General features: G+C 52.5%; 1 protein-coding gene across 1 annotated transcript; it reads left to right on the forward strand.

Moving 5' to 3' along the window:
• The first annotated feature begins 43 nt into the window (after positions 1-43).
• On the forward strand, positions 44-19876 carry RRP1 (ribosomal RNA processing 1). The gene is made up of 13 exons (XM_090272086.1): positions 44-254; positions 1564-1646; positions 2839-2896; positions 4959-5044; positions 6737-6798; positions 9475-9604; positions 9715-9779; positions 10003-10190; positions 16277-16356; positions 16982-17079; positions 17294-17313; positions 18261-18374; positions 19342-19876. The coding sequence occupies exons 1-13, from the start codon at positions 122-124 to the stop codon at positions 19569-19571; spliced, it is 1347 nt and encodes a 448-aa protein (XP_090128212.1). The 5' UTR covers positions 44-121; the 3' UTR covers positions 19572-19876.
• The last annotated feature ends 520 nt before the right edge of the window (positions 19877-20396 follow it).

The following is a 20396-nucleotide window of genomic DNA, read 5'->3' on the forward strand; positions in this document are numbered from 1 at the left end:
CGGCGCGGGCGCATGACGTCATGGCGCGCCTGGTCGAGGCCTGCGCGATGTGACGTCACACCCGCGCGCCCAGGGGAAGCGGTGCTGTCGCACGTCCCGGGGACTCTCGGGGACGGTCACCATGGTTTCGCGGGTGCAGCTACCCCCAGAGATCCAGCTGGCACAGCGCCTGGCAGGGAACGAGCAGGTGACCCGGGACCGGGCGGTGAGGAAGCTCCGGAAATACATCGTCGCCAGGACTCAGCGGGCTGCAGGTCGGCGCGTGGCTGGCGGGGGCGGGGGCAGTCCGGGCTGGGCAGCCTCCGAGTCGCGTGGAGCCTCCACGTGGCCCGGCGGGGCTGCGGGCGGTGCTTCCCACTGCCCCCAGCGGCATTTGTCACTGTAATTCTCTGTGTAATCTTTGGATTGTGTGAGTTTCACTGTCGTGCACTCTCGGCGCGGGCAGAGAACATGCTCGTTAACTGGTGTCTGTAACAGTGGTTCTGAAACTGTGGTACGCCATCAGCAGCTTCAGTATCCCCTGGACGTTTGGCAGGAATGCCAATTCTTGGTCTCGTCGCAGCCCTGCTGAATTAGAAACTGGCGGCGGGGTCCGCAGTCTCTGTGTTACGAAATTCTCCCAGTTATTCCAATGCTAGTGCTAAAGTCTATGAGAACCACTGCTCGCAGAACAGGGTGCCCGACACAGTGAGGCACTCAGTAAGTATTTTGAATGACTTTACATATATTTTCCTCCCTTACTGGCCTGATGAGTTTGCGTTTTCTTTTGAATTTTGAAGTATAATAACAGAAAAGGGCATTAAATCCCAAGTGTAACGCTGGATGACATCACGGACAGATTTCACCTGTGTAGCCAGCCACCAGCCAGCTCAGGGAGTGGTGACTCATTCAATTTTGAATCCCCCAAAACGGGGTGCAGTGCCTGATGCTTGTAGATTCTCGGTTTTTATTGAAAGAATGAAATGACAGTTACCTGCGGGTGTCCCTACAGCCACAGGCCCAGTGGGTTAGGACTGGGGTAGTGAGTTAGGAGGATGACTTGGAAGGGGTACCTTGGCAGTAATAGCACTTTGGTCTAGTTCATGTGATAGGTCATTTTTTACTCTTTTTGCTATTTTTGCCATTTTTGCTTTTTACTCCAGTGGCAGGTTATTTTTTGCTCACTTATCCCAGCAACCTTGAGGCCCCCTTTGCTAGCTCACCCTGGCTGTTATCTCAACCCCAGGTGTGCCAAGTGTTTATCAGCTGAAGCCCCTTCTAAATTAGAAAGTGTGTGTATGTGTAGTTTCCCCTGACCGCTGCTTTTATCTGGCAGCTCCAAGGACATGAGTGTAGTTTTTTGCCTTTAAAAACCTTTTAGTCTGTAAGGTGGGGTGGCTCTCCCATCTTCTGCTTCTGAAAGTGGGAAGACCCGTCCCTGGCCGGATAAATAAAAGCCACAGATTTACTTCTAAATTGCCTCGTGTCCTCTTTACTCGCGAATGCTCCATAACATTCAGGCATTGACATTTCTTTGGCTTTGTTCCTGGCTCACTTAGTCTGAGTGTTGCGTTTTTGGTGCAGGCGGTTTCACTCATGACGAGCTGCTGAAGGTGTGGAAAGGACTGTTCTACTGCATGTGGATGCAGGACAAGCCGCTCCTCCAGGTGAGTGTATGGAAAGGCAGAAGAAGCTGGAGCAGCAGTGTTAGTAGGAGGGCAGATGGGCATGTGGTTGACCCTGGGTGAAGTCTTACAGCTTTGATGCTTTTTTTTTTTTAATGGCTGGAGGGCCAAAGCCTTTGGTTAGAGTGAGTGTTAATACTTGCTATGAGCGCCACAGTCACACAGGTGATCACCAGGGCAGGTCATCACATGGGTGAAGCCTGGGTTATGTCTTGTGTTTGTGAGACATCACAAATTGAGCCCTGAAATGATAGAAACTAAAGGAGAGGGTCCAAGTCTTCTGAGACACAGATTTCTCTTGTAGCCTTTTTTATTGTCTTTTTAAGGAACAAACTTTTACTTTTCAGGACATTAATTCACAGCAACATTGAGAGGAAGGTATAGATATTTACCATTACCTTCTGCCCCACACCACATATATGCACAGCTGCCTCTTATCAACATCCCCCACCAGAAGGTATATATGTTATAATCGATGAACCAACATTGACACATCATTGTCACCCAGGGTCGATAGTTTACCTGCAGGGTCACCCCTGGTGTTGTGTTTTCTGTGGGTTTGGACAGATATGTAATGACATGTATATATATTACTATGGTATCTTCCAAAGCAGCTCTACTGCCCTAAAATGCTAGCCTTTTTAGAACAGTGTTTCTTAGAGTATGAATTGTTTATTCTTCTTCAAGATTCCCTGGGTGGTGGGGGTAGTATTTAAAACGTACTGTATTCCATGCCTACTATACTAGAGCCTCAGGGGAGGCTTTGGAATGACCTGTTCAGCAAGTGCAGTAGGTGGTGCTTGGCCAGTGACGCAGGCAGGCAGTGAGTAATTTACAGGGGTCTGGTTGGCCCTCTTTCCGCTGGTCAGGTGGCTGCACATCCTGAGGCTCCCTGCTCTGTCCTGCCCTCTCTTGTCCCCTCCTTTGACAGTCAACCTCTGTTGCTTGGAGCTCAGCCTTGATCATGAGGGCAGTCACTGCCCTTTTTGCCAGGTCCTGCTGGCCCTGGCTGTGGGGGGAGGTCTTTCACAGTAGGGGTGCAGCTTGCAGATCTCACACACGCTGGGCTGCAGAGGCTGGTGGAAACCTGTTCTCGTGGTGAGTGGACAGTTGAGTGTGTTCGTCTTTCTGCTTCTTCAGTGACTGAGGGAGTTTTTTATTGTTTCCTGCACAGGAGGAACTAGGAAGGACCATTTCGCAGCTCATCCATGCTTTTCAGACCACAGAGGCACGTGAGTATCCTTACTCTTTGGTAAGGCCCGAATCGCTGGGAGTCAATCTGCTACCACACACAGAAGGCCTGGGTTCTAGGGTCTAGAGCACAAGAGAGGTCCCGTTGTAGCTGGTGTCCTCTGGGGCTTCTGTGTGAAACACTTCAACATGGATTAAATTGTTTACCTAAAATACACCTGCTCAGAAGTCTAAAGGGCTGATTTCTTACGTTTTAGAAGTGAAATGGCAAGCTAGTGTGGTGTTGCCAAGCTGCTTGATTGAACTTCATCTGCTGTGAAGTTCCTCAGTGCGCTTTCCTAACTCTTGTTTCTGTTCTGACCAAGGTCAGTAGTTCACTACCCTGCTACCTCCCTATTGGGGTCACTTGGGAGTCTTTAGAAGTCTTTATGTCCAGACCCTGGTCGCCTTAAGTCCAGTGCTGAGGGCAGGGCCTGGGAACCAGCACATTCGACCTTCCCACACTGCCCTGAGGGTAGCCAGGGCCGGGCAGTGTCACTGGCCTAGGCACTAAGACCACTACTGGTGAGGCTTAAACTATGGGGGTGGGTTTAGTTCAGTTACACCCAAGTAGGCAAAGGATCAAAATTGGAGGAGGTGCACAAATAGTCACACAAACGACGTTCTCAACTCAGGTGAGTCTCTGACTGCATTGGAGTAATTAGTGGAGGAGGGGATCTAGCCTCTGTTTTAGTTTTTGTTTTCAATCCTCACCCGGCTGTCATCCATACTTTTTGCCTTCTAAGAGCCTGCAGAAGAGCCTTTGTGTTCAGCAAAAGGCCAAGTATAGAGCGTTCCCCTGGTGACACTTGAATGAGGCAGTGAACACAGGCCCGTCCATGACTGAGCCATCTAACCAACCGTCTCCCGTAGGAGGAGCCGCTGACAGGAGAGCAGAGATGCCACCTTATGTCCCGAGGTCAAGGCGTGGGCAGGGCTTCTCTCCTTGGCATGTAGATGCCGTCTTCTCCCCGTGTCCTCACGTAGCCGTCCCTCTGTGTCTGCCTATGTCCCCATCTCCTCTTATAAGAACGTCAGATTGGGTGAGGCCCCACACCAGGGACCTTCTGCTAATTTTAATGGCATCTTTACTTACTTATTTTTTTGATTTTGCGAGTACATTTATTAAAGCTGAGGACAGTGAGACAAGGAAGGGCTTCAGACAGAGGCAGCAACAGCAGAGAGAGCCGGTGGACTGCCTTGGCTCACTGAGAAGTCAGAGGAAAAGGGGTCTTGGAGACAGGTTTGGGGGTTAGCCCAGGACAAGCTGCCACTGCCCATTTCTTTTTCTTCTTTAAAAAACATTTTATTTACTTATTTTTAGAGAGAGGGGAAGGGAGGGAGAGAAACATCCATGTGTGAGAGAAACATCGATCAGTTGCCTTCCCATACCCCCCAGCTGGGGACCGGGCCACAACCCAGGCATGCGCACTGACTGGGAATCGAACTGGTGACCTTTAGGTTCACAGGCCAGAGCTCAATCCACTGAGCCACACAGTCAGGGCTGTGCATTTCTTAGTTACCTCTTTAAAGACCGTAAGTTCAAATAAAGTCGCATTCCAAGGTATGGGGGTTAGGGCTCCAGCACAGGAGTCTGAGAAACACAGCTCAGCCCCTGGCACTCTGGCATGGCCCTTAGCAGCAGGGCTTTGTGCTGGGTTGGCTAGTGCAGCTAGTGGGGCAAGCAGCGAGGTCAGGCAGGGGTGTCGGGCAGGGCCTCGGCCCCAGCCACGGGGAGGCTGAGGACGTGGGGAGGAAGGGTCCTGAGCAGCCTCCTTTCTTTCTTGCCAGTGGCTTTGCCTGCTCCTTGCGCCTGTTCTGCAGAGAATGCGGCTGTGGGTCAGGGTTGTGGTGAGCTCCGCTCTTCTCTCTGAGGCTCCTCGTAGCCCCGTTCCCGGGCCAGATTTGTGGCCCTGCTTCACGGCTCGGCAGACTCGGGCCGAGAGCCCGGGCTTTGGTTGCGCGTGTCATCCTTACGAGGCTTCTTTATAGTCTTCCACTTTGCTCCCCACAGCGGCGTCCGCGCTCCTCCGTGATTCTCTCCTGGCCTTTTTTCTCTTCCAGAGCACCTGTTCCTTCAGACTTTCTGGCAGACCATGAATCGCGAGTGGGAGGGCGTAGACAGACTGCGCCTGGATAAGTTCTACATGGTGAGGAAGCTGCTGGCGCCCCTCTGCAGGGCCCCCTGCGGTGCAGGGGTGGCAGGTGTCGGGGGCAGGCCTGAGCATCCAGCACCCCATTGGGCTGTCCCGCGGAGTTGGGGGGGGGCTGGGGGTGCAGCAGAGAGTGGTCTGGCCTCAGCCTCCCGCCCGACAGGGTAGAGGTGAAGGCCCCTGAGCAGTGTAGCCACCCTGACGACTGCGACCCATAAGCTGGGTGCGCTGTGCGGGGAGCCTAGGTCTTGTTCAGGGTGCTCGTGCCTGGGGCCGTGTAATGTTTGCCCGCCTCTGAGGGTTGGCAGGTGGGCAAGGCATTCAGTCCTTGAAATACCACGCAGACTCTCAGTTCAGAGGAGGAGGATTGCCATGGCCCTCCGGGGCAGAATTGTGGTGAAGCTGGGAATGCCAGCTGAGCCGTGTGGGGCTCGTGCCTAGACAGAGGCTCTTGGGCTGCCAGCCTCTGAGCCGACGTCTTCTGGGCGAGGACAGTAATGTAATTGTCTGCGGCATCCCCTTTTCTGCTTCCGATGCTGTGTTCCTGGGAATTGGGGTTACTGGTTTCTCCTCAGAAATGCTGGGCTGCATCTGCCAGGTTGAACTGCTGTCTTGTTCTGCAGTGGTGTTCACTGGGACTTGGGACAGTCTCCAGATGCAGGGACAGTATTGCTCTGTGAGAGCAGGTGACCCATTGGGCACACTGACCAAAGCAGTGAGCAGGCCTCACGTAAGGACTGGTCCCCTCTGGGTGGCAGTGAATTGTGATCTGTCAGATCAGCCACCTGCTCAGGCTTGGATCAAGGTTATGTGGACACTGTATGCCAGCCAGGCACAGAGCAGAGAAGGGATGGAGGATGGACACTTAAGGCAACGGGCAGGGAAGCGGGGCCCAGGGCCAGGCACTGCCCTTTTACAAAATTCAGGTTTATAAATAAGACAGAGGAGCTCTTACGTGAGTCAGCTCACTGTTGCCCTTTGGTGTGTTCACTGGACCCTTGGGTAGGATGGATTCTGTTGCTTTTTGAGGCCCATTTCCCAGGTGTCCCCATGTAGGACAGGCCTCCACTGTCCTGGGAACAGGAGTCCTGGCTCCCGGTGTGCTCTGTCCTGTCCTCTTCGCCTTTGACTACAAGTGGCCCCTCTGCAGGCATGTTGGGTTAATATGCAGAAGGGAGGAGAGCCGGGCCGGAAGTGCTGTGAATCATGGGACTGGGGAGTTGGGGATTGCAAGGCAGGCACTGGGGCTTGATTTAAATGACGAGGCTTAGGGGGATTGTTTGCTGCACACAGATCAAGAGAGAAAGCAAACCTTTCCTCTCTGTCATGGGGAGAAGACGTTCTAGTTGTCAGACCCTGTTTCTGTGGGGCCCCTGCCTCCTGTGGGGAACCTGTGCGTCACTGCCAGTTCTCACTCCTGAAACAGGGACCGGTCCCTTCAGCTCTTGCTCATGGCACTGCAGTTGCTGCCTGGGTGGCCTCCGTAAGCCTGGCTTCCTGGTGCGCTTGGGAATTTGGGGCAGCAGCGGAGAGCCCAGGCCCAGGGTCCTGAGGGCTTGCCGTCCTGTCCACCAACAGCTTCAGGGGACCTGCTGTGCGTGGGGGGCACGAAGATGACCACGGGACAGAGGAGCTATCTGGGAAAGTCTGGGTTGGGCTCCCCTAACGGGGTCTCCTTTTGTGCCACAGCTCATGCGGCTGGTCCTGAAGGAGTCCTTGACGGCCCTGAGAACGCGGGGATGGGAAGAAAGGTCGGTACTCGCAGCGTGTCCTGAGGCTGCTTCTCATGTGTTCTCTTTGCATTATTTGTCGTTCAGAGATGTTGGCCTTTACGTTAAAGGGTGGCCCGATGGTGCTTAAAATGAAGGTGTTTTAAAAATTGTAGTTTGCATGTCTTCATGGAAATGTTTGTTTTCAACCTCGATGGTAAGTTCTGCAAATTAGAAATGAGTCCTCTCATTGTAATATATATTGTGTTAGTGTGTTTAGCTCTGTTATCAGTGGTCATTGTTTCCAGTTCTAAATATTTAATTCGTCCAGACTTGTCACTTTTGACAGTGGTGCTTGTGGTGGGCTAATCTGTGTGCCCCAAACTGCAAGGGGCCTGCATTTCTGCTGCCACCAGCAGAGCGGCTCCGCTGCCGTGGGGTGGGGGCTGGGCTTCTGGGCTCTGCTGGGTCTTAGCTGCTCCCTCAGCCTCTCTTGAAGACCCCAGGGACCAAGCAAGGGGTGGAGAGGGGCTCCTGCTGCCTGGCCTGAGCAGGTTCCCAAACCTCCCAGGGTGGGGGTGGGCCAGTTTGAGATCCACAATACTAGGTGGGTTTCTGAATGTTCACATTAAAAATTTTTTTAAATTAATTTAAAATTGGGTTTCTTTATATTTTTTTCTAATTTTGAGTGATGTATGTTCAATCGAAAGAACTCAAGAGAATTTTTAAGACATTAAAAAGCAATTTTAACAGATAATTTTTAAGATGTTGCCTTGTTCTGTGCACATGGTCTGAAAGTGGCACATGACGTTTGCAAGACTGCCTTTTATTTTACTGCTGATGCATCAGAGACATCTGTGTCAGTGGTCTGCTGCTGCGTGGTGGTGGGGGGGGGGGTGGCTGTCGCAGGACGAAAGGGGCTTGGAAACAATGTATTTTTTTTAAAAAGATTTTATTTACTTTTAGAGAGAGAGAGGGAGGGAGGGAGAGAAACATCAGTGAATGAGAGATCCATGTATCAGTTGCCCCCAACTGGGGGGACCTGGCCCTCCACCCAGGCTTGCGCCCTGACCGGGAATTGGCAACCTTTTGATTCGAAGGCTGCAGGCCTGGGGCTCAATCCACTGAGCCACACCAGCCAGGGCAAAACAGTGTATTTTGAATTGATTTATAGTTAAAAGGTGTACATTAAAGGAGTTTATTTCAGGTATAAGGATGCTTAACCTAGTCCTCATGGTAGAATAGCTACTGCACCAGACAATGCAGCTTACAGCCCAAGGAATGGCAGGACTTTCTGTCCTCAGAAAGCCAACGTAACCAACTGGTGGCCCTGGCCTTATTATTATTTTTTAAAGTTTTTATTTATTATTTATATTTAGAGAGGGGAAGGGAGGGAGAAAGAGAGGGAGCAAGACATCGATTGGCTGCCTCCTACACGTGCCCCAGCCGGGGCCTGGCCTGCAACCCAGGCATGTGTCCCTCAGTTTGCGGAATGAGGCCCAAACCAACTGGGCCACACCGGTCGGGGCCTGGCCCACTCCCCACGCCCCCCATATAAAAAGACCAGTTAGAACTGGACTGCAGTTACCTGAATTTTTCCACGTTTAGAATCTCTGTGGGCGACTTTTTTGGGGGGCGGGAGTGCCTCAGGTTTGAGTGGTTTCCATCCTTCAGTCCCCATGAGGACCTTGGGGCTGGGGTGTCACTCGTCCCAGGACCTTGGGCGGTGGGTTACCCAGGAGGTAGCTAGTTACTGAAGCAGAATTAAGTGTTAAAGCAACGGCTGCATTTTAGTTAACTTTTTATTGGTTACGGAGGCGGTTTCGTCCTCATTGTTGCTGGTAGTTCAGCGCAGAGATCATTCTGAAGTGCTGGGCCCCTCCAGCTGCCCAGGGGTGCCCTGTGCTGCCGGTGTGATCGCGTCTACCCTTTGTCCTCGTGCAGCATCTGTGGCCAGTCTGTGTTTTGGTGAATGTTGGCGAGCATTCTCAGCAGCCCCGGGAGGAGGCTCCTGCTCCTGCTCCGGCCTTGGCTCGTTTGTCCCAGGCCTCGCTTTTCCTTCCCTAGTCAGTGAGTCCCCACCGTTGCTGCACCACGTCACCGAGGCACTTTCCTGCTCAGGTGTAGGGACCTGCGTGTCCAGGTACCCAGGAGTTCAGATGCACCTAGACCACTGAGGGCTGGTCTCTGGGGCTCTCTGACCTGGAAGCCCAGGCCTCTGAGACCGCTGAGGCCACCATGCCGGGGGAGGCCTGTCGGGACCTCCACAGGCCACGCGCTCAGTGCAGCAGAACGAGGCGCAAGTCCCTCCGCCTGCTGTGGCCTCCAGCTCCCTTCTCGGTGTTTGCTGGGTCCTGCTTGCCTTCCCTCGCGGTTCCCAGGGAGGACAGCAGGGAGGGCCATGAGACACGGTGCTGGTGGCGTCTGGACCCTGCCGTTGCTCCAGGCCTCCCCTGCTCTTGTTTGGAAAAGGCCAGACGGAAGGCCCGTGAGTGCTGACGCATCCTGTGCTTTCTAGCTGAGCTTCAGTCCTGTATGTTCTGTGCTGGCAGGTCGCGTAAATCGGTAACTGCAAGGGCCCTGTGGGCCGGGACGCACACGTGCGCAGTGGGAAGTCGGTGTGGTGGGAGACGGGGCGTCTGCTCCATGTCGGCAGAGAAAGCCACTGCCCTGGTGCCTGTCGTGGCTGCTGCTGTATTTGTCCATTTCTTTCTTCAGGCAGATCGAGCAGCTGATGGAGCTGCTGACCACGGAGATACTGCACCCTGACAGCCAGGCCCCCAACGGGGTGAAGAGCCACTTCATCGAGATCTTCCTGGAGGAGCTGGCCAAAGTGGGCGCCCACGAGGTGAGGGGGCGGGAGCGTGGGCAGCGGGCTGGCGGCTCTGGCGGCTGAGCTTCTCCCTGGGTGTGTGTGAGTGAGGGACCAAGGCAGCTCCCACCTCTCTTCCCCTATAGCTGACAGCAGACCAGAACCTCAAGTTCATCGAGCCCTTCTGCAGAATTGCTGCCCAGACCAAGGAGTAAGTGGCAGGGGCTCCCCCTGGCTGGTCTCTTTCTTTTTCACTGAGTTCTTCGGGGCATTGTCTTTGGGACATTGCTGTACGCTTTTGGGAAGAGGGGATGAGTCGCGTCCAATGACAAAATCACCGGAGGGGCTACTGGGGGGTGGGTGGGGGAAGATGGTCCCAGGAGTCAGAGTTTCTTCCCTTGGGGGTCCCACCTCACTGCCCGCCTCCCCTTCAGCTCCCTGGTTTTGCATAACATCGCTGGAGGCATCTTTGGAACTATTGTGGAGCAGGCCCCGTTTGCCATTGAAGAGCTACTGAATGAAATGGAGGAGGAGGAGGAGGAGGAGGAGGAAGAGATGTCAGAGGGTGACGGGCAGGACGAGGATGTGCCATCCAAGAAGCTGTTTGAGAAGCCACGTAAAGGTGAGGATTATAGTGCATTCAGCAGGGCGTGTTGGCCACCTCTGCGCCAGCCTGCCCTGGTTGGAGCCCGCAGTGTGTCTCAGAGGGTCCCTGCACTCGCCTCCTTCTGGTCCCCTTGTTTCTGCCCTTGCCCCTGGAGTCTGCTTGGCCCAGCAGCATGTGTTCTTTAAAAACAAGCGCACACGTCATTCACTCTCCTGGCCCGCCCTTAGTGGTCGCTATCCTGACTCCCCTGGCTCCTCTCATCTCACTGGTCTCTGCCCTCTGTCACTCTGGGGGCCCTGCCCTGACCCCCCTGCTTAAAGCAAAGCCTGCCAGCCCAACCCTGCCTCCCTCGCTCGCTGTCCACCTCCTGGCATGAGTCACATACAGTTACCGAAACCACTTGTTCGTGGCTTCTGGCCCACCTTCCCCTCTGCACGTCGACCTCAGCAGGACACGGAGCTCTGTTGGTCACCGCTGCAGCCCCGGCGCCAGCATCAGCGCAGAGGCCGGGGGTCTCAGCAGAGGGAATGAGCGCGCGAGTGAATGGGTTTCTGTGTCAGTGAGTGAATGCACGGGCGAACAGAACATCCCCCGAGTGAGTGTCCCACGGAGGGCTGCGGGGGCAGGGTCTGTGGTGCTTGGCAGCGGTGGTGGCCAGCCTGGCCAGTCTTAGTCCTCGTGGGACCTCAGCCATCCTGCTGGGTGGCCTGTGCTGTGCGCACTGCACACCGTGTCCTGCGGCTGTGGCCGGCGTGTCATCGCTCACCAGCTTCAGGACTCTTACCCACCTCCGACATTTTTTGGTAGTAAATACACATAAGAGTTTACAGTGTGAATCATCTTTAAGTACATAGTTCATTGGCATTAAGCACACTCATGTGCCACCATCCCCACTGTCCCATCTCAGAACTGTCCCTCTTCCCAGACTGAAACTCTGTTCCCATTCCCCTTTCCAGTCCTTGGCACCCACGACCCTACTCTGCCTTTATGAAGTTTACTGCTTTATGAACCTCTTATTAGTGGGTCTTAGGCTATTTGTCTTTTGTGATTTAGTCCACTCAGCGTAATGTCCTCAAGGTTCATCCATGTTGGAGCCTGTCTCAGGATTTTGTTCCTTTTTACGGCTGAATCGTGTTCTGTTGTGTGCATGGACCACGTGTTGCCTATCTGTTCATCTGTTGATCGACACTTGGGTCCTTTCCACATTTTATCTGTGTGAATAATGATGCTGTGAACACGGGTGTACAGTGTAGCTCTTTTTTAATGAACAAGTTGAAGGTTTTAGTAAACTTTTTTGCTGCAAGGCTGTTTCACTGTATAAAAATAGCACAAGTAAACTCAGTATATTGCAAAATTGAGATGCATTGTTCATCATGCGACACTGTAACAACTAACAAAAAACTTTCCTCCACTGCCGGTTATTTCCACTGGGAAGATCTTTAATTATTTTGACCGCACCACAGAGGCAAATGTAAGCCAGTTACAATATTGTATAAGGCTTAAGGTAACAATGTTATCCTTGAATCACGTAATTTTTATGAGTAGAGTTTACCACAGATAATTTCAGGAGTTCTGAGTGTTATAACTGTCACCTAGCCTAAACTCATAGGGTGCTGTGAAAAAGAGGCACTTTGTGTTTACCCGCAAAATCATTAGAAAGTTAAGGGGTATTTTCTTACAGCAGTATAATTGTTTCTTTTTTTTATTGTTGTTACTAAAGGTTACTATTTTAAACCTTCTATCCAGCATTAATTTAAAACAACTATGCTAGAAGAAGTTTCATACTGTATTTAGGGGTTTTCACTCTTCGGTAGATTTTATGCGTTTTTCACGTGCTTCTAGTTCTTAAGAGTTACTCTGTCATCTGGGCCAGCCAGCCGTCCCCACAGCAGGATTTGCTGACAGTCCTGGATTTTCTGCAGGAGCTTCAATAATTTCAGTTCCTCCTCCTGATAGAGGAGAATAAGGTTCGCTAGCAGCTCTCGCACTTTCAGAAGCACCAAGCTTACCGTGGTTCAGTTTTGTCCCAGCTGCAGGCAGACCACGGGAAACAGCATCTCCCGAAGTTTCTGTGCGGAATTGCTGCTTAGCGCTGTTCCAGGACCGCTTCCTGCTGTTCTCCATTCAGGCTTCTCTGAATTTACCCACTGAGATCAGATGGAAACACAGTGTACTTCTTTGAAATTCTGCTTTCAGTTATTTTGGGCGTATACCCAGAAGTGGGCTTACGGGATCACATGGTAATTATATTTTTAAGTTTTTGAGGAACCACTGTACTTCTTCTGCAGCCTCTGCACCATTTTATGTTCCCACCCACAGTGCCCAAGGTTCATATTTCTCCACGTTCTCGCTAGCACTTATCATTTTCTGTTTATTATTTTTTTAAGTATATTGTACTGATTATGCTGTTACAGTTGTCCCCAATTTATTTTCCCTTTGCTCCCCTCTGCCCAGTACCCTACTTCCCTCCAGCAGTCCCACCCCCTTTAGTTCATGTCCATGGGTCATGCATATAAGTTCTTTGGCTTCACCCTTTCCTATGTTATTATTAACTTCCCCCTGTCTATTTTGTACCAACCGATTATGCTTCTTAGTCCCTGCACCGTTTCCCCCTTTCTCCCCCTTCCACCTCCCAGCTGATAACCCTCCAAATGATCCTCATACCTAGGATTCTGTTCCTGTTCTGGTTTTTTGCTTAGTTTTTGTTTTTATTTTTTTAGGTTCTGTTGTTGATAGTTGTGAGTTGTCATTTTAATGTTCGTAGTTTTGATCTTTTTCTTAAGTAAGTCCCTTTAACATTGCATATAATAACGGCTTGGTGATGCTTAATTTCTTTAGCTTTACCTTGTCTGGGAAGCACTTTATCTGCCCTTCCATTCTGAATAATAGCTTTGCTGGATAGAATAATCTTAGCTGTAGATCCTTGCTTTTCATCACTTTGAATACTTCTTGCCCGTCCCTTCTTGCCTGCAGTTTCTTTTGAGAAATCAGCTGATAGTCTTATAGGCACCCCTTTGTAGGTAACTCTGCTTTTCTCTTGCTGCTTTTAAGATTCTTTATCTTTAACTTTTGTCATTTTAATTATGATGTGCCTTGGTGTGGTCCTCTTTGGGTCTAGCTTGTTTGGGACGCTCTGTGCTTCCTGGACTTGTGTGTCTATTTCCATCACCATATTTGGGACGTTTTCTTATTTTTTCACATAAGTTTTCAATTTCTTGCTCTTCTCCTTCTGGTACCCCTATGATTCGGATGTTGGTACATTTAAAGTTTTCCCAGAGATTCTTCAGCCTCTCCTCGTTTATTTCAATTCTTGTTTCTTCGTTCTGTACTGGTTGACTGGTTGACTGTTTATTTCTTCTTTATGTTCCAAATCACTGACTTGAACCCTGGTTTTCCTCCCTTCACCACTGGTTTTGTGTGGATTTTCCTTTATTTCACTTAGCATAGCCTTCACTTATTCCCTTCTGCATTTGCCGTACTCAAGCATATCTGTCAAATCTGTGAGCATCTTTATTCTTTATCACCAATGTTTTGAACTCTGAGTCTGTTAGGTTATCTGTCTCCTCGCTTGTTAGGTTGGCTATCTCCTCGTCACGTAGTTATTTTACTGAACCTTGATCTGTTCCCTCTTTTGGGCCATACTTCTCTGTCTCCTCATTCTACAGGCTCCTGCATTTGTTTGCCTCTGTGTCTTAGGTAGAGCTGTTGCACCTGTTACATTGCAAGGGGTGGAGCCTTAGGTATTTGTCAGTATGGGCAACCCATTTCACCACGTTGTGGCGCTGTATGTGTGAGAGGGGTTTGAGAGGGAACAATGCTGCTCTTTAGCACTCACCCCTTTTCTAGGCACTTCTCCCATGTTTGTATGAAGCCTCTCTAGCTGTTGTCCTGGCCCTCATTCCCAGAGTGGGTGGATCAGTGGATGTTCTAGGACCGTGGGGGCCCTTTAAACAAGTGGACTCTGCTGAGAGACTTGCAGTTTTTTCCTTTTCCCCAACCCCCACTGGTTTGCACAATCAAAAACAATGAGGCTTTATTTTCCCCAGAGCTGGTACCGTGAGCTTTGTGGTCTGGTCTTATGCTGGGAGTACTCCCCAGGTGTCCCTCCCGACTTTTTTAAATGTGTGACTGTGCTTTCAACCCACAGCCATAGCTACTGTCGCTGTCACCACCACCTCCACACCGCATCCTCTCTGCCCTGGCTCCGCCCCTCCTGTCTGTCTGGATGAGTATTTCTTCTTTATATCTTTGCTTGTTGGACTTCCATGCAGCCTGATTTTTTGGAACTTCTGGTTGTCTCCAGTGTTGAGGTAGATGTATTCCTTCTTAGTTGTGGAGGGAGACGCAGCATTTCTACATAAACCTCCATCTTGCCGGAAGTTCCTTTTTGTTTTTTTATTTATTTTAGTTTTTAAAGATTTTATTCATTTCTAGAGAGAGGGGAAGAGAGGGAGAGAAATATGAATGTGTGGTTGCCTCTCACACACTCCCAACTGGGGATCTGGCTCGCAACCCAGGCCTGTGCCCTGACTGGGAATCGAATCAGCGACCTTTCAGTTTGCAGGCTGGCGCTCAGTCCACTGAGCTATACTAGCCAGGGCTCCTGTTTATTTTTGATAGTGTGATTCTAATGGGTGTGAGGCGGTATGTGGGTGTGGTTTTGAGTTGCATTTGCCTAATGCTTATTGACATTGAACATCTTTTTATGTGCTTGTTGGCCATTTATATGTCTTTGGAAAAAGGTCAAGTCAAGTCTTTTGTCTGTTTTTTGAACTTGTTGGTTTTTTGTTTAATTTTTGGAGTCCTCTCTATGTTCGAGATACTAACCCCTCATCTTATGTATGATTTACAGATAACTTCTCCCATTATGAATTGTGTTTTTACTCTGTTGATAGTCCCTTTTGATGCACAAAATTAAAAACTTTTCATTAAGTCTATTTTGTCTCTTTTTTCCTCTTGTTAGTTGTGCCTTTCATGTCACATCCAAGAAACCATTGTGACATCCAATGTCATGAAGCTTTTATCTTGTTTTCTCCTAAGAGTCTTACTGGTTTAGGTTTATATTTAGGTTGTTCATCTAGTTTTTTTTTTTTAAACCTCACCTATAGATATGTTTATTGCTTATGGAGAGAAAGGGAGGGAGAGAGCAATATTCATGTGAAAGAGAAACACGGATTGCTTGACTCCTGTATGCACCCCGACTGGGGATCAAACCTGCAACGTAATATGTGCCCTGAGCAGCAACCAAACCTGCAACCTTTTGGTGTACAGGATGACGCTTCAACCAACTGAGCCACCCGGCCAGGGCTCGTTGATCTATTTTGAGTTAATTTTTGTATGTGGTGTTATGGAAGGATCCAACTTCACTCTTTTACCTCTTGTCCACGCCCCAACCAGGGACTGAATCCTGAATCCAGGCACGTGCCCTGACCAGGAATTGAACCAATGACCTTTCGCTTTGTAGAATGACGCCCAACCAACTGAGCCACACCAGTCAGGGCTCTCCTCCAACTGTCAATGCCCTCCCTGGATGGCTTCTCAGCTTTCTTACTAGGCAGCCCCCTCCCCCACCCCCAGCATGTTCTCTGGCCATCCCGTGTCCCACCTGCCCCTCTCTTTCACTTCAGCACTGAGTCACCCTGTCACAGGCACCACACCTGACCCTCATGGCCACCTGGAGTCCAGGCGTTTTCTTCTGGAGGCAGGGACAGCAAAGCCCCAGATGATCTGAAACATTGTCTCCAGCAGGCCCACGCCGTGGCTGGACTCGCTACCCTTTAGCTAGAACTTCTGACACCACATTTGCCTAAGATGCCCACTCATAAGTTCCTCTTAATTCCATTCTTAAGCACTGGTCAGGCTTTGCATCCTCTGGGACGCCTCCCTTGTTTCGGCCTGTGGTGGTCCCGCTCCCCTCAGCGTGAGGCCCTTGGGGGCCCCCACAGGGTGCCCTACCGTCTCATGCTGTCGGTTCCCCAGCCTGTACCAGGGCACTCTGCCCAGGTTGTGGGCCCCGGCAGATGGGGTTGGTCCCCAGGTGTGTGCTGGGGGCCTGCGACACGGAGTGTGTCTTTTGAGTTCACGGAGCCCTTTCATTCTAGGCTCCTCCTGGGGGACTGAAGCGGACGTGGGTGAGGAGCAGGCCGGAGATGACGAGGACAGCGTGGGCACTGTCCTTCAGGTGGGTGGCCTGGCCTGTGGGCGGAGCTGGAAGGGGAGAGGTGCCCTGAGCAGGATGGCAGCTGTTGGCTGAGACTCGGGGGTCTCCTCGTCTGCAGGAGCGCAGGGTTGGGGGCCGGCCCCAGGAGAGTGGGTTCAGAGGCTTCACCATTTGTCAGCCACCCCAGGACTGCTCCTGCTGCCTCCTGGGGTGCTGGGACAAATGAGGTGGTGCGTGCCTGGGGGCCGGGAGTGGGGTCCCTGCTGGGAGTCAGAGGTCAGCGGACAGGACCCGTGATCTCAGGTGAACAGGGAATGGGGAATACTTATAACTTTAAGCTGTTGATTACTTGTGAATCAGATAGATTTTAGATACCTTGGGTTAAATAAAATTCGTCAGAATTAACTTGTTTTCATGTGGCTACCGGAAGAATTAAATTTGCAGAGAGGCTCGCTCTCCCTGACACTTGCTTTGGGCAGTGCTGCCCTGGGGTGAGGTATAGGCAGCCACCTTCACTGAGGGGACAGCTGGCGGACATCAGCGTGTGCCCCTGTGGTCCAGGGGCTTTTCTCTGCTTGGTTCACATTCTGGCAGCACCTGGGTGGGGACTGACTGTTCGCCTCCACGGTGTCTCTTTGTGAAACAGTTTGACTATGAGGCCATTGCCAACAGACTGTTTGAAATGGCCAGTCAGCAGAGCACCCCTTCTCCGAACAGGAAGCGTCTCTACAAAGTGATCAGAAAGTAAGTGTTTCTCTTAAGGTGGCTGGCCTGCTCTTCCACCGCCCCCGGGCCGCCCCTTCCCTCCCAGGTGGCCTCTGCTAATGGAGAGGGGCAGCCCTCAGCGCCCGTGCTCGGGCCGGGTGGGGCTTCCCAGTGGCCGCCATGTCCCCGGCACAGGAGGCGGGAGGTTGCGGGGGCCACAGCTGCGGTGAGTGACTGCTTGTCTTCCTTGCAGGTTGCAGGACCTCGCAGAAGGTGAGTGCTGGGCCACACACGGAGACTGGCCCCGAGGAGAAGGCGTTTTCCCCCTTCTCCAGGAGAGCGTGGGAACGTCGGTTCACCCTCCCAACTCGATAGTCTGCAGAGTGGTGTCTGTTTCTTTGGGAGAGACGCGGGCCGGGACTCTGCGGCTCGTCTTAGTTAAGGGCGGTGGTTCGCAGGTCTGAGCACGAGAAGACTCCCTGCTGGGCCCAGGGCAGGTGGGGCTCGGGAATCTGCACTTCTAGTGCGTTCCCAGGCCCACTAAGGCTGCTGGTCTGCAGCAACCACACCTCGTTGTGTGGTTGGTGGAACTGGTACTGTGTATTCTGAAGACAGTTTTCTGGAAGGTTTATGATTGGGGATGTAGCATTTTTCCCCCGACATTTTATTATAAACAGTTTTACACATGCAGCAGAGTTGAAGGGGTTTTACTGTGAAGACCTGCATATTTACCACCTCACCTCGGCCATCAGCACTCCACTGTCCTTGTTCTATTGGGATTCTGCCCATTGAGCGCTCCCTCCCTCCATGAGGCCGGACCCCAGAATACTTCATGTTTTAGGTGAAATTTACACATAGTGAAATGTATGGATATTCTGAGCATCTGAAGGATTTCACTGGTGCCCCAGCCTTTGTGACTCAAACCCCATCGGGAGACAGACCATCACCATTGCCCTAGAGAGCTCTCCCGAGCCCCTTCCCAGGATAGGCATTTTTAAGAAGTAGGCCTTGGCGTGCCCTAAATGCTTCATTAAGAGGCTCTTCTGCATTGTGCTGAGCATGGCTTGGAGCTGGCTGAGCTGTTGTGGGCTCTCGAATGGGCCTCCAGGCACAAAGCTTGGGAAGGGAGGGGCTGCTTACTATTTCATGTGAAGCAGGGAACTCAAAACCGCACCAGGCCTGCCCTTAGCCCCTGACCGTCTGTTTGCCTTGATCCTTAGGCTTCTTCCCCGAGGATAACATCCCAGAAAAGGCCTACAGGAAACTGAAACGAGGGAGGCGGGAGAGGAAGGCAAAGAAACGTTTGCCCAAATCCTGGCTGCAAAACAAGACAGGTAGGACTGCTGCCTGCTGACCGTGTCGGGGCTTACCCACCGTACTCATGGGGAGCACGCCTGCAGGTGTGATCCCTCCTCCCCACGCTGGCCACCCCCAGCGCACGTGTCCTGGAGAGGCGGTGGCCTAGACCAGATGCCCGGCAGCAGCAGGGCTGCCCTGTGTGCCGGCCTCAGGCTTGTCTGGCTGCTTGGGGCCACTTGCCGTCTTCCCGCTCTTGTCTGCAGTGTCCGTCTGGGCTGCTGCTTCCTGATTCTTTTCCATCTCCGATCTGTGTCCGTCTGGTGGGTTTGGACCCATCCACTCCTCAGCCTCTGACACGGTTCACCTCACTGTGCTCTCCTCGATTTCAGAGGCCTCCCTCTGTCCCTGCCTCCTTTCCTCCTTCCTCAGCTTCTCCACACAAGTGTGGGGAGAATGTGACAGCCTCACTAAGGGCTGCTCTGTGACCTGATCACCCTGGGTCCTGCGCCCACCGCAGACCACCAGGGCTCAGGGCTGCCTGCAGCAGGGTCTCTCCATTCACCCCCGCTCCGACCCAGGCCACCTTTGTCCGTGCGGTTTTACACCCGGGCCTTGTGGCAGGCACGGGCCCAGCCTGCACACCTTTTCCAGGCCAGCCCCCGAACGCCAGCTCATGGCTCTGTGCGCACCAAGCCCAGTCACAGCTCCCAGCCCTGCTTCCGAGCCTGCCCCTTCTGCCCAGCATCACCTCTAGCGCCCTCTGCCACGTCTTTTCCCTGATCCTGTCCTCACGCTGCTCTTCCTAAGGCTGTCTTTCTGGGGTCGGGAGCCAGTGTGTCCAGACTGGGCCAAGGCCCCGGCTGGCCGTTAGGTGTCTGCCACTGAGGCTGTCTGCGCTTCTGTGTCCAGTGCTCTCATGTCCTCTGTGCTGCCCCGGGGCTGCCACCTACAGTCTGTATTAGTGTGAAGCAGCCCTTCATTCACCTGGCCTTGCTGTTTCAGGGAGAGGTGAACAGGAGGACCCAAGGGCAGGCCTGAGTTCCAGATCATCGACGACGAGGCAGCGGCAGAGATCAGGGGCTGACCCTGCTGCACCCCAGGAGCAGCGTGGGAGCCGTGGCAAGAGAGGGGCGTGCAAGAGGAGGCGGTGGCCCCGGGCAGAGGCCAGAGCGAAGGTGCCTCGCAGCCAGCAGCCAGGCATGAAAAAGAAGACTTGGGAGAGCAGGAAATGACGCCACCAGGCCCGGCCTGGGCAGGACAGCGTGGTCCTCGTGGCCCCTCCCAGTCTGCGCCCCGCTGAGTGAGCGAACAGGTCAGGTGCGCGATGCTCCCAAGACTCTGGGCACAGTCAGAAGGTCAGCACTAAATGAACTTGGCTGTCACCCAGTGCCATGCGCTAGGGAGTGCTGCTGCTGTGCCGAACTTGGTTAGGGGAACCCTGAGACTTGAGCTCCCCGAAAACAATCCTCCCTGGCAAGGCAGGGGACTGGCTGCATGCCGAGATGGCTGTAAATAAAATGCTACGTGGTTCTAGAAATGGAGTTCTGCCCACCTTGGGCTTCCGCCGGAAGGGTTCTGGTTGGGGGGATCGGCAGGTGCCAGTTCCTGAATAGTGCTTATACTTTATACCTGTTTTTGTGGAGAAAGTCTGTTTATACATTTCTCACACTCTGGAAGAGGAGGCCAAGTCTGAGTTGACAGTGGACGCCTGTGCTTTGGGTTGACTTGCCCAAGGCGGGTAGGGCAGCTTCTCTGCTCACCTCCGTCTTCTGTGACGCACAGGCAGAACAGGACTGATGTCCAGTGGGCAGATCCGCCGTTCCCCACACCTCTCTCAGCGCCTTCAAATTCAGTCTCAACCCTGTGATCGTCCCGGGGCGGGGCCTGAGCAGCTGCCCGTGCGCTGGGCCCTGGCCAAGGGCCGTGGTGGGGCAACTACCAGATGGAGAGTGCTCTGGGGACCCCCTGGCCCCAGAGTCCCAGTTAGAGGGGAAACGGGAATGTGACATAGTGCGGTGGGGCAGCCAGTCGCAGTGCTGCAGCCGTGGCTGCAGAGG

This window comes from Furipterus horrens, unplaced genomic scaffold, assembly GCF_987537825.1.
Source record: "Furipterus horrens unplaced genomic scaffold, mFurHor1.1.pri manual_scaffold_1, whole genome shotgun sequence".
Classification (NCBI taxonomy): Eukaryota; Metazoa; Chordata; class Mammalia; order Chiroptera; family Furipteridae; genus Furipterus; species Furipterus horrens.

What these genes read in the sequence shown, in the direction of transcription:
- RRP1 (XM_090272086.1), top strand. Translation starts at nt 122, where the DNA reads ATGGTTTCGCGGGTGCAGCTACCCCCAGAGATCCAGCTGGCACAGCGC. An exon ending in ATTGCTGCCCAGACCAAGGA is followed by an intron (nt 9,780 to 10,002) that starts GTAAGTGGCAGG and finishes CCTCCCCTTCAG; the next exon opens with CTCCCTGGTTTTGCATAACA. An exon ending in CTCTACAAAGTGATCAGAAA is followed by an intron (nt 17,080 to 17,293) that starts GTAAGTGTTTCT and finishes TCTTCCTTGCAG; the next exon opens with GTTGCAGGACCTCGCAGAAG.